The 12705-nt window shown below is 63.6% G+C and overlaps 1 protein-coding gene across 2 annotated transcripts in view; it reads left to right on the top strand.

Moving 5' to 3' along the window:
- The window catches only part of SDK2 (sidekick cell adhesion molecule 2), a 49012-nt gene that overhangs the window by 22871 nt on the left and 13436 nt on the right, over positions 1–12705 (top strand). For both annotated transcript variants that reach the window (XM_074922127.1, XM_074922126.1), the window contains exons 3-19: positions 4374–4480; positions 5897–6044; positions 6811–6944; positions 8007–8118; positions 8319–8509; positions 8632–8715; positions 8790–8984; positions 9142–9258; positions 9425–9592; positions 9853–9955; positions 10186–10362; positions 10460–10596; positions 10787–10934; positions 11010–11150; positions 11232–11413; positions 11671–11786; positions 12484–12679. In XM_074922127.1, coding sequence (XP_074778228.1) covers positions 4374–4480; positions 5897–6044; positions 6811–6944; positions 8007–8118; positions 8319–8509; positions 8632–8715; positions 8790–8984; positions 9142–9258; positions 9425–9592; positions 9853–9955; positions 10186–10362; positions 10460–10596; positions 10787–10934; positions 11010–11150; positions 11232–11413; positions 11671–11786; positions 12484–12679 — 2456 coding nt within the window. The remainder of the gene's footprint in view (positions 1–4373; positions 4481–5896; positions 6045–6810; positions 6945–8006; positions 8119–8318; positions 8510–8631; positions 8716–8789; positions 8985–9141; positions 9259–9424; positions 9593–9852; positions 9956–10185; positions 10363–10459; positions 10597–10786; positions 10935–11009; positions 11151–11231; positions 11414–11670; positions 11787–12483; positions 12680–12705) is intronic.

Below are 12705 nucleotides of genomic sequence, written 5' to 3'. Positions count from 1 at the left end.
AATCCCATCCCCGAAGCCGCGGCACTCACCGTGCCTTCCCCCAGCAAAGCAGGGTCTGCGCGGCTGAGCCTCCCGGTGCTGTCCTGGCTTTTTTGGGCACAGCACAACCCCCCCAGTCCCTCCCCAAGCTCCCCCCTACCCCGAGCTCCAGGGTTGGTTTCCCCTCTGCCTGTTCCCGTGCGTGGGGAGGGTTGGCAGGAGCCGCCCTGCGGGGGCTCACCGAGGAGGGGCTGTCTGGGGCTGTTTGGACCCCCCCGTCCTGCTGGGTTGGGGTGTTTTGGGGTGCACGTCCCCCGGGGACGCAGGGAACACGGCATGCTCCACGCACAGGACCCCCCCCCCCCAAGTCTTTGTGGCCTTCTGAGGACCCCAGATGTTTGATGGTTATACTTTGTCCCCAAATTATGTAAAATATGGAGCCAGGACCCTTTCAAAATCACAGACCTGGGGGAGAACGGGGTGGTTCAGCCCAACCTGTGCCGGTGGTTGCCGGGAGCACGGCTGGACCAGCTCTTTGCCAGCCCAGGTGTGATGCACAGCCCTCTCCCCTGGGGAGCTAATTGCCATTCAATAATATAATTAACGGGAGCTGATGAGCATCAGGGGGGGTTGCCTGAGCTGGAGCCCAGCAGTGTGCTCCTGGTGCCTGGTTGGCTTCGCATTCAGCATTGCCGCCTGGGGGAGTGCCGGTGAGGCAGCGCTGGGCTGGTACTGGGCAGCACTGGGTGGGCTTTGCTGGGGATGCTGGTGCTGTGAAGGCTCCTGCCTTCCCCTCTGCCTTGCTGGGCTTTGAGGGGAACGCGGGGGGGTCGGTGTGAGCAAGTGGCAGCGATTGCTGGGAGCTGCGTGGGCATTGGGGCTGGCAGGGGGCCTGGGGGGAAGGGGATGGAGGGGGTCTCCTCACTGGGACCTCACCAAGGGGACCCGTGGGGCACTCTTGGACCCGAAGGTGCCACCTGAGCTGGGTGGTGACAGTGAGCTCCCGGTGAGGACCCACCGGAGTCTTCCGGATGCCACAACACAGATTGGGGCTTGTGCGCTCTCTCCCCTCTCTGCTCTGCAGGAGGGGGGCAGATTAATAGGCGGGTATTAATTATTAAACAGCTCATTGTTCTGGCAGGGCCAGTTGAGGCAGCGATTTACAGGGCTGCCGGCACCCGCCGAATTCCCCTGACCGAAGGCAAACACCATCGGCAAGCGACGAGGCGGCGGCTCCGGCCGCGCGTGTCAGAACGGAATGCTTTCCAATCAGGAGCTAATTGAGATCCAATAACACAGTTAACAGGGGCTGATGAAATACCAGGGGGGTTATTTAAAAACATATCGAGCGGCAGCCCAGCGCCGCGGCTGGGCGCGGGCGGAGGTGCTGGGGCGCGTGGCGCGGATGCTGGGAGTCGTTAAACCTTTGTTAAGTGTGTTTTAATGCTCACTTGACATTTCATTATTGCACAGTAACTATTCAAATACATGTCCCCTCTACAATTAATTAGTCGTTATACAGGATATTAATCAAAGGGGACCGTGCCAATGTGCTTATATCCAAAATCCGATCCAGCTGTTGGTGTTACTGGGTGACATTGGAAGAGCCACACAGATTTCTGCACTCTTCTGCCTTTCAATTTGATGGATCAAATCCTTTGGCTGATGTTTTTCCCGGCCCCTCTCCACCCCCTCAATCTAATAATAATTCGGCAGCGTCAGCCCCGTGCTTCTCAGCAACCCTACAATAATAGAGCCGGGAGCAGCAGCCAGGGCCGGGCGTTTTGGTGGTGCCGGTGCCTTGCCAGGGTCGCGGGGTGAGGTGGGGGGGTCCCGGCTGATGCCTCGCCGCAGGGGAGCGGATGGATGGATGGTGAGGTCGTTCCCGAGGAGCAGCACATCCATCTGTCAGATCAATCCGGTGCCAAGAGCCTTCCGCCAGCCGGCTGCTTCTGCAAACCCGCCGCTGCTCCCCCGGCACCGAGCTTCTGGCTCCGGAGCCCCCTCCTGACCCCGGGGCTGAGCGTGGCACAGCCGCTTCCTGACCCGCCCTGGAGTCTGCTGCTCTTTGCCATCGAGTGCATTTTTTTGAAGCCTGGGGTCACTCCTCGCTTCGGAAGCGCTTTTCCCCGCAGACGATGCCCTGTCGACCTCCGTCTTTCCAAACCAAACCCCCAAAACAGCCGAGTCAGCAGCAAGGGCTGTGCCGGGAGCAGGGCCAGACCCCCAGCCCCGCTCACGCGGTGCAGAGCCTGCCTCCGGGTCAGTGCATGGGGCAACAAAGCCTCCCTGACGTGGGGGCGACCCGAAGCTTGCACGGGGGAGCCAGCAGCTCCTGGCCACGGAGGAGCAACCGTGGCTGCTCCGTTTGCTCAAACTGGGGGGGCTGCGTGGGGTGTTGGGGTGGCCTCAGCCCTCCTCCTGCCCGCAGCACGTCCCCCTGCAAGGGGTGAAATCGGCGACCGGTTACAGCCGGGCGTGATGGGGGAAGGAAATCAAATCAGAGCAGTCTCGGATAAAAGCCTCCGTGGAAGCTGAGCGGCGGAGAGCAAAATCTCTGCTCGTATTTGGTTAATGACTGCGGGCCAGGCTGCGCCCGGTAATTGATTTCCTTTCTCCCAGCTATTTTCAGCCGCTTAGGTGCGTGCACAAGCTCGGCTCCTTAATAGCTCCTCCAGCTCCGGTGGCACGGGGACGAGGCCCTGTTAATTGGGGCCGGGGGGGTGTCCCCAACGGCAGGGCGAAGGCTCCCGGTGCCCACGGAGCCGTCCTGGCTCCCAGCGTGTGGGGACGAGGCGGTGCCGTGGGGCTGCGTGTCAGTGGGCGCTGCTCCCCGCGTGGGCACACGCGAGCCCCGAGGGTGGGGGGTTTCGGTGCCACGGGGCAGCTCACGGGCTGTGCCGGGGGCTTTGTGATGCTCCCCCCCCCTCCCAGGGTGAGGGATTTGGGGGGGGGGGGGACACACATGGCAGTGAGGAGGTGGCCACGCAGGGGGGTCTGTGTGGGGACAGTGAGCATCAGCGAGTGTCCGTCTGTCCGTCCACCGCGTGCGTGTGTGTCTTCAGGAGTCGCGGCGCCTGCGTGTGATTTATTAATGAGGACACACCAAGGAGAGCGGGCCCATTATTCCTGGTGTCCGCATCAGTTCCTGACAGCTCCGTGGAATTGAAATATCTTCTTTAAAGCCTCCGGGGATCATTTTTAAATATCAGCCGTGACATTCAAGGACTCGTTCCCAGCGGGCATCCTCCCTTCTCCCGCAGGGACGGGTGACCCCCGCCACGCCACGTGGTGGGGGGGGGGTGGGTGTTGGCAGCGGGTTTGGTGCCAGCCACGCTGTGCCGGCAGCTGAGGGGAGCCCCGTGTCCCCGGCACCGTCTCCTGCACCGGGGAGGTGGGCACAGGGCGCCGTCACGCTTCCCGGCAGAGGGGACGTTCTCCTTGTGTCTTATGAAACTTTAAATGACGCTCAGTTATCAAAAGAACAAACAAAGCTTTGCCGAAACAGCCCGCAGCATGTTTTAACGCGAGATTAGATTTTGGGCAAGGAGGATTGAACTTGCTTATTTATTCCCTCTCTGCTTTATCTCCGAGCGCTCCCCATCGGGAAGGTGATGCTGCGGCGCCTGCTTGTCCCCACCCAGGGTCACCCATCTGTGAGGCTGGCGGGGGGGTGGGAGGGTGTCCAGCTGCTTTTGGGGGGTGATGGAGCTGGTGGTGCGTCCCTCCTGGGAGTGGGGGCTGCTTGGGGTGGGTCTAGTGGCAACCAAGTCGATTTTAGGGACCCAGGGTGGTGTTCGGGGGTGATGGGCGAATCGTGATGTGGTTATTTCCTTTATCTGCTTATCAGCTGCTGGCAGCTGATAAGAGCAGTGGCTGGGGATGATAAGGCGGCTCAGCCCCGGCTAATTAGAGTGGTGCTGGGCTCGGCTGCATGCGGGGCTGAGGTGGAGAGACCCCGGCAGCCCCTGGCGCGCCTCTGCCACGCACCGCAGGGGCCCAGCGCAGGGCCAGGACAGCGGGTGCCGGGTCCCCGGCAGCCACCTCCGCTTCTGGCAGCTCGGAGCCACCACCATCCACATCCCCTCCCTGCTCCGGGCCACTGGAGCGAAAGCAGCTCCTCTCTGCGGCGGCGAGGGACGCTGTGTCATCTCCCCGGCGTGCCCACACGCGCGTGTGTGTGTGCACACACGTGTCTGTACGGACACGCATGGGCACGCGTGTGCACACCCCCAGCAGCTGCTGCGCGGGGAAGGAGCCGGCACCTGGCACAGGGGGTTGCTGCCCAGCAGTTCACGGGGGGGTTCTGTAGGACCTGCAGCCTCTCTCGGGGGCTCAGACGGTGATTTGGATGAGTCCCCCCACCCCGCTGAGGTGGCTCCTCTCTCCCGCAGGTACATGATCACGTCACTGGACCGCACGCACGCCGGCTTCTACCGCTGCATCGTCCGCAACCGGCTGGGAGCCCTCCTGCAGCGCCAGACCGAGGTGCAGGTGGCCTGTAAGTGACGGGGGGGGGACACACACACCAGCTGGGGACACCCAGCCCCAGGATGGCTCAGGCATCACCGCACCCCGCGGCCAGCAGACGAGTCTGGAGCATCCTTGCGGTGATGCTGGCAGCAGTGGGGCTGTGGTTGCCTCTTCCCAGTTGGGCTGTGGCGGTCGGGGGCGCAGGGGGGGCACCCCATGGGGGTGCAGGCAGAGAGCGCTGGGGCTGGGAAATCTGCAGCACCGCGTCCTGGCAGGCGGTTCCAGCTCCCTGGAGGGCTGAAACACTTGGCAGTGTGAAAGCAGCCCCGCTCCGCCAAGAGCAAACACCGTTTATAATCGTTACTGAAAGCAAACAGGGGCCGAGCGCCTGCATCCGTCAGCGCCGCAGCGAGGGCGGCCGGGCTGGGGACACGGTCCCCGGTGTCACTGCTCCACCTCGGCACGGCGAGGGCGGCCGGGCTGGGGACACGGTCCCCGGTGTCACTGCTCCACCTCGGCACGGCGAGGGCGGCCGGGCTGGGGACACGGTCCCCGGTGTCACTGCTCCAGCCCACGGGAGCACCCGAGCGGGAGAGGCCAGAGCTCGGCGGGGGCTGCGCTGGGGGGGTGATGCAGAGGCATCGTGGGGGGTTTAAGCAGGACAGGAGGGTGCTGGACGCTGGCTCTGCCCCCCAGGGGAATTGCCCCCTCTGTGTCACCCCTTCCCCAGCGGGATGCCCCCAGTCCTGTCCCCTGAAACCCCTTCCTGAGGAGCTATGACAAATCAGGAAGCTAATGAGAAATTAATAAGGCAGCTGTGCTAACAACTAATGATAATGGCAAAGTCGTTAAAAAAAGATTCTTTACATGTTTTTAATTACAGCAATTAAGGGAAGTCAATAAAAATCCCCTACACCCCCCCCCCCCCTTCTCCGTGCACCCTGCTTCCCTCCGTTTTCAACTGCTGCGTGGGCTTCCAGCCTGCGAAGGTTGGGGCAGGGTGGAGGCAGCGGGTGCCCCAACCTCACCTGCGGAGTCAAGGTCGTGCCAGGATGCTGCCGGCGCTGGGGGGGGGCAGCTGGGGCAGGGGGAGATGCTGGGGAACCCCGGGACTGAGCCCTTCTTGCCACGGCTGCACCCCATCCTTGGTGGGGGAGACACGGGCAGGTGTTGTGGGGGCGACGGGGTTGTGCAGCTCTGGGAGTGGGGGGTGAACACAGCCCTGGGCACGCGGGGGGGGGGCAAGCTACACCCCCACCACCCCAGCCCAGGAGCGGAGCGGGGAGCAGAGCCCAGCGCAGCCCCCCTGCATCCCCTGGGGGAGCCCATCGCCGTAGCCTCCAGCCCGCTCCCCAGCTGGACCCTGCTGCATCCCAGAGCGCATTGCCACCCCCCCTCCACCCCCCCTTCCAGCCCCTGACGTGATTTCCCACCTATTTTACAGACATGGGGAGCTTCGAGGACAGTGAGACGCAGCAGAGCGTGTCCCACGGGGAGGCGGCCGTCATCCGCGCGCCCCGCATCGCCAGCTTCCCCCAGCCCCAGGTCACCTGGTTCCGCGATGGCCGGAAGATTTCCCCCAGCAGCCGCATGTGAGCACCCCCCAGTACCCCCCCAGCATCCCCCTGATACCCCCCCAGCATCCCCCCGGCATCGGGGGGTGGCCGCGTTTCCCGTGTTGCAATAAGGATGTTTAACGAACGCTTTGAGCGCAAACCTGGAGAGAGGCTCAGCGACTAATGGCTGTTTGTCATTGGGGAAATGAATTTTTTTTTTTTTTTTAAATGAAAGTAAGAGGGAGGAGGGCGGGCGAAGGGACACAGCACGTGCCGGGGTGACAGCTGACGTGCTGAGCGTCCCCGTGGGGCTGCGGCAGGCCCCGGCGGTACCGGAGCAGTGAGCCCGGCGCTGGCAGACGCAGCGTGTGGGAATTGAATTTGTAACCCACATTATGCAGGAATTGAACTGGTCTCCTTTCTATTTGCAAAGCGGGATTGAGGAGATAAAACTCCTTTATCTCATATTTAATGGTAAAAAAAATATATTTCCCAAACCATTTTATGTTGCCAGCAGATTAGATCGTTCCATAAAAAAAAAAAAAAAAAAAAAAAGAAATTCCTATTAATCTGCACCATCCGATGTACTCTGCTGGGTGAGGGGGGGTGTGGGGCTCTGTCCTGGCTTTTTTCTGGGACTGAGCCGGGGCTGGTGCCTGGGGCAGGTGGGAGGAAGGCCAGGGGTTGTGCCTGTCCCTTTTGGGTGCCCTGGGGGGTGCTGGGAACGCGGGTCCCAGCTCGCTGCCTCAGTGTCCCCACCGGGTTCTCATCCCCGTCTCACGCCTCCCGCTCGTCCCCGCAGAGCCATCACGCTGGAGAACACCCTCGTCATCCTCTCCACGGTGGCCCCGGACGCGGGACGTTACTACGTGCAGGCGGTGAACGACAAGAACGGGGACAACAAGACGAGCCAGCCCATCACGCTGAGCGTGGCCAGTGAGTGCGGGGGGCATTGCCCCCCCCCAGCCCCGCTCCCCCCACGCTGCCTGGCTCACCCCCAGGTTTAATTTGCAGTAAATCTCTTCCGAGGCTCCGGCTTCTGCTGACTTCACAGTTCAGCTGCCTCAAAATTTATTTAGGCACTTTGGGCTGTGCTGGCAGGCGCTAATTGTATCGCGGGCAGAGCCTCCCCGCTCCGGCCCCGCTGCCGGGGCAGCGTCCGGCCGTGCCCCGGGGTGGGATGGAGCAACGTAGCCCCAAGGGGAGCAACTTTGCTGCAGGACCCCCTGCCCTGCTCCTGCCCTGCCTGAGGGACCCCCCTGGGTCCCATCCCTCTGCTCCCCTTGGCCCCGGCAGAACCTCCCCGAGGGTCCCCCGGCCCCCGCTCAGGTGGTGGTAGCCCACCCCAAAGTGGCATCAGTCCTCCCACTTCTCTCATCCCATCGTCTCTCCTGCTGCTCCGGGGTGGGGGCGTTTATCCCTTTCTGCAGAGGGCTCTGCCCGTTCCCCTTCCCCTCCCACCCCATTAATCTGTTTTTCTGTACCTCGGCGTCCCGGCGCGTAATAAACAACCTGGAGCCCATGTTTATGGATTCAGCTATATCAGCAGCTTTCAAGCCGATCACATTTTTACAGCGCCTACATGAGGGTTTTTTATTGTTGCAATCATTTTGGTTTATATACTCCCCATCTCCCTCCTCCCTGCCGGCCAGTGCTGCCACGCTGTGGTCACGGGGGCCGTGGGGTGCCACGGGGTTCCCGCGGGAGGAGAGGGCTTAGGGAGAGCTGTGAACGCACCCTGATGCCAAGGGGATGGGCTGGACCTGGAGAGCAGAGCCCGTGGCCCTTTGGTCCCTGCCACCTTTGTCTCCTCCATGCCAGGCACGGGGCTTTGGGTGCCCCATCAGCCTGGCTGGGGTGAGCAGGGGGGTTTTGGGTGTCCGGTCAGCCTGGCTGGGGTGAGCGGGGGGGTTTTGGGTGCCCTGTCAGCCTGGCTGGGGTGCCAGGGGGGTGAGCAGGGGGTGCTGATGGCTGTCCCTCTGGCCTCCTTCTCCCCAGACGTGGGTGGCCCGGCCGATCCCATCGCACCCACCATCATTGTCCCACCCAGGAACACCAGCGTGGTGGCCGGGACCTCGGAGGTGACCATGGAGTGTGTGGCCAACGCCAGGCGAGTAGTGTCAGGGCAGGCGGGATGGGGACGGGAACGGGGCATCTCCCCGTTGGCATCACCCAGCCCCAGGGTGCCCCCAGGTCCCTTCCTTCCCCCCCCTGCAGGGCTCCTGCGTCCTGTGGGATGGAGAGAAAGGGGAATTTTTCAGGATCTGGGGGAGCTTGGGCTGTCTCTTGACGTGCTCCCGGCCCCCCCAGGCCGCTGATCAAGCTGCACATCATCTGGAAGAAGGACGGGGTGCCCCTCTCCAGCGGCATCAGCGACTACAGCCGCCGCCTCACCATCCTCAACCCCGCGCTGAGCGACAGCGGCTACTACGAGTGCGAGGCCGTGCTCCGCAGCAGCAGCGTGCCCGCCGTGGCCGAGGGCGCCTACCTCTCTGTCCTGGGTGAGCCCAAACCACACGTGCAATGAGTTGGGGGCGGTCTCAACCCCGGGGGCTGAGATGGGAAGCGCTGGGGGGGGTGGTTTGATGCTGGGTCCTGCCCATCGCTGGGTTTCGCTTTGCAGAGCCGCCGCAGTTCGTCAAGGAGCCGGAGAGGCACATCACGGCCGAGATGGAGAAGGTGGTGGCCATCCCCTGCCAAGCCAAAGGTGAGACCCTCCCCAGCCGCCCTCCCCGTGCCGCCACGGCCCCGTGTGCCTGACGGGACCCCCGGCCCTTACAGGTGTGCCCCCCCCTGAGATGGCCTGGTACAAGGATGCTGCCCTCATCCGCCTGGAGAAGTTGTCCCGCTTCCAGCTCCTGGCAGACGGCAGCCTGCAGATCAGCGGGCTGGACCCCGACGACACCGGCATGTTCCAGTGCTTCGCCCGCAACGCGGCCGGCGAGGTGCAGACCACCACGTACTTGGCCGTGACCAGTAGGTGCCAGCCACCCCCACCTTGGGGAACCTGGGACCCCCCAGTTGGGCTCCATGCACCTTCCCGTGGGGGTGGGACTCCCATCGGAGCAGATCAGCCCCAGGCTGGGTGCCGGGAAGAGCTTCAGCGGTGGCCGTGTGTCTGTCTGCCCCGCAGGCATCGCCCCCAACATCACCAGGGGTCCCCAGGACAGCACGGTGATCGACGGCATGTCCGTGATCCTCAACTGCGAGACCTCGGGGGCTCCGCGCCCGGCCATCACGTGGCAGAAAGGTAACGGGGCTGGGGGTGCTGGGCTCCGAGCCCCGCAGCCGCTCTGCCCGTCCCTGCCTGCCCGCGTGGCCCCGAGGCGACCTCTGCGGGCTCGGTGGCCACTGGATCAGTTGGCTGGCTGGTGGCTGGGGCACTGAGAGCTGATGGGGCTCCCCATCCCGCCCAGGGGAGCGGATCCTGGCCAGCGGCTCCGTGCAGCTCCCGCGCTTCACCCTGCTGGAGTCGGGCAGCCTGCTCGTCAGCCCCGCGCACCTCGCCGACGCCGGCACCTACGCCTGCCTGGCCACCAACTCCCGCGGCGTGGACGAGGCGTCTGCTGACCTGGTCGTCTGGGGTAAGGCAACTCTGCCTGCGCCCTGCTGGGGTAAGGCAATTCTGCCTGCGCCCTGCTGCTGCCCTGCCTGTGGGCAACTGGGGCAGGATGGGCCCTGCCCGGCTCCCGCCGTGCGTGGTGCGGGATGGAGCTCCCTGGGGATGCCGAGGGTGGGCACCGGCACGTGGCTGCACAGTTCGGATGGGTGCAAGTGTGGGCTGTCCCCTGCCGCTGCCACCCCTAGCAGTGCCACTGCCTCACCCTGTCCCCCCCCCCCGCAGCAAGGACACGCATCACCGACCCCCCCCAGGACCAGAGTGTCATCAAGGGGACCAAAGCCATCATGAGCTGCGGGGTCACTCACGACCCCAGCGTGGACGTCAGGTGTGTGTGACGGGGCTGGGAGGGTTTGGGGGGGTCCAGCCCCCCCGCACAGTCTGCCTGCCTGCAGCTGGGGGGGTGCCACCATGCCTGGCCCTGTGCTGCTGGTCCTGCAGTGCCACCTGGTGCCCTGCCACGGGGAGCCTGGCGCGTCGGTGGGACCCCTGGTCCCCTCTCCTTGTTGGGGGGGGGTGCAGGGTGCCAGGACTCTTGGGTCCCCCTCCTTGGTACAGGTATGTCTGGGAGAAGGACGGGGCACCGCTGAGCCTGGAGAGCGGCCCACGGCTGCGCCTGGACGAGACGGGCACCCTCCACATCTCCCAGACCTGGTCGGGTGACATCGGCACCTACACCTGCAAGGTGCTCTCGGCTGGGGGCAATGACTCGCGCAGCGCCCACCTCCGCGTCCGGTGAGGCCCCCCCCACCCCTCATCACCCCCAGCACCCCACACCCTGGGCTGTACCCCCTCCCTAACCACCCCCTCCCTAACCCCCCTCCCCGTCCAGGCAGCTCCCCCACGCCCCTGAGAGCCCCGTGGCCGCCCTCAGCCCCCTGGAGAAACGGGCCATCAACCTCACCTGGGCCAAGCCCTTCGATGGCAACAGCCCCCTGCTCCGCTACGTCGTGGAGGTCTCCGAAAACAGTAAGGGGCTGCACCCCAGCACCCCAACCCTGGGCAAAACCCAGGCTCTGGCATCACTGGGGCAAGGGGTGCAGCTTGGGGCCCATGGGACTCATCAGCTGGGGAGGGGACCCCGGTGTGCTGCAGGTTGGGTCCTCCAATACGCCACACTCCACCCCGCTGCCCCCCACCTCTCCCCCCGCTTCCACAGACGCGCCCTGGACCGTGCTGCTGGCCAGCGTGGACCCCGAGTCGACGTCGGTGGCAGTGAGGGGCTTGGTCCCCGCTCGCTCCTACCAGTTCCGCCTCTGTGCCGTGAACGACGTGGGCAGGGGACAGTTCAGCAAGGACACGGAGAGGTGAAACGTGGCTGGGAGGGCCCGAGGGGGGGCTGGCAGCACTGGGTACTCACCCCCGCCTCGTCCCCCTCGCAGGGTGTCCCTGCCCGAGGAGCCCCCCTCCGCGCCCCCCCAGAACGTCATCGCCAGCGGCCGCACCAACCAGTCCATCATGATCCAGTGGCAGCCACCCCCCGAGAGCCACCAGAACGGGGTCCTCAAGGGCTACATCATCCGGTGGGCACTGGGTGTCCCTCCCCCGGCATCCCGGGGTGCTAGGTGGGGCCACCGGCAGCTCTGACGGCTGCTGGTCCGCAGGTACTGCCTGGCTGGGTTGCCCGTGGGCTACCAGTTCAAGAACATCACCAACGCTGACGTCAACAACCTGCTCCTGGAGGACCTCATCATCTGGACCAACTACGAGATCGAGGTGGCGGCGTACAACAGCGCCGGCCTGGGGGTGTACAGCATGAAGGTGACCGAGTGGACGCTGCAGGGAGGTAGGCAGGGACGGGCAGGGACGGGCAGGGACGGGCAGGGACGGGCAGGGGCTTGGTGTTCACCAGGCTGTGCCATGGGGGTGCTGGGGACAAGTAGCAGGAGTCCTGGGGAACTGGGATGTGCTGGGGAGGGGGAGCCAGGGGCAACTTGGGGCATCACCCTGGGTGCTCAGGGTCCTCCCCGCTACGGGTGCCTGGCTGATGGGAGGGACCTCGCGGAGCGGGAGCCGCTGTGACCCGTCCCTTCGTCCCCGCAGTCCCCACCGTGCCCCCGGGGAACGTGCAGGCCGAGGCCACCAACTCCACCACCATCCGCTTCACCTGGAACCCCCCCAGCCCCCAGTTCATCAACGGCATCAACCAGGGGTACAAGGTGAGGGGCGATTCCCGTGGGTGTCCCCAAAAACGGGACAGCCAGGGCGGGGGGAGACCCCTCAGCCAACCTTCACAAACTGGCTCGACTCCTCCGTGCCAAAACCCCAGATTTTAATTGGTTCCAGCCTGACGGTTAAAACAGTATTTACTGAGATTTAACACTTGCATGGACTCGGAGTCTCCCATGCTCTGTAATTAATTCCAAATCACAATTAATTCAAATTTACATTAATTAAATTGAATTAAAACATTAAACTTGTTTCTTAATCCACTCAAAAGAAGTTCAGGAATTTAATTGCCGCTGAATGAGATAACCACAGCAAGTAGGATATTTAACATTCTTATTAAATGCCACTTAGTATTTTTGATGAGTATTTTTAGGGCCTAATTAGTATTTAATTAAGTTGCTATAGGCTATCTTGCACAATACCAATTAAATGCCCAAACATCCCTCCTAAATGCAGGCGAGCGGGTGATTACGCGCCGTTATCAATGGGAGTTTATCACAAAGCGCACGCTCCGTATCGGCTCGTACGGGTAAACACACTCTGTTAAAGGCATTGAGTGCTCCCTGCGCTGTTAATTGATATTTAATCAACTCTGAATAAATACGAGGAGGCCCGGAGGTGCCCGCAGGATGGTGGTTGTGGTACCGATGTGCCCGGTCTCGGCGTCCCAGCTCCTTCTTCCCGCAGCTCATCGCCTGGGAGCCGGAGCGCGAGGAAGAGGCGACGGTGGTGACGGTGCGGCCCAACTTCCAGGACAGCGTCCACGTGGGCTACGTGGCGGGGCTGCGGAAATTCGCCGAGTACTTCACCTCGGTGCTCTGCTTCACCACGCCGGGGGACGGCCCGCGCAGCCCCCCCCAGCTGGTGCGCACCCACGAGGACGGTACGGGGAGGCTCTGCGTGCCCGCG

Source organism: Athene noctua, chromosome 18 (assembly GCF_965140245.1).
Source record: "Athene noctua chromosome 18, bAthNoc1.hap1.1, whole genome shotgun sequence".
Lineage (NCBI taxonomy): Eukaryota > Metazoa > Chordata > Aves > Strigiformes > Strigidae > Athene > Athene noctua.
This window is presented reverse-complemented; position numbering and strand designations above follow the sequence as displayed.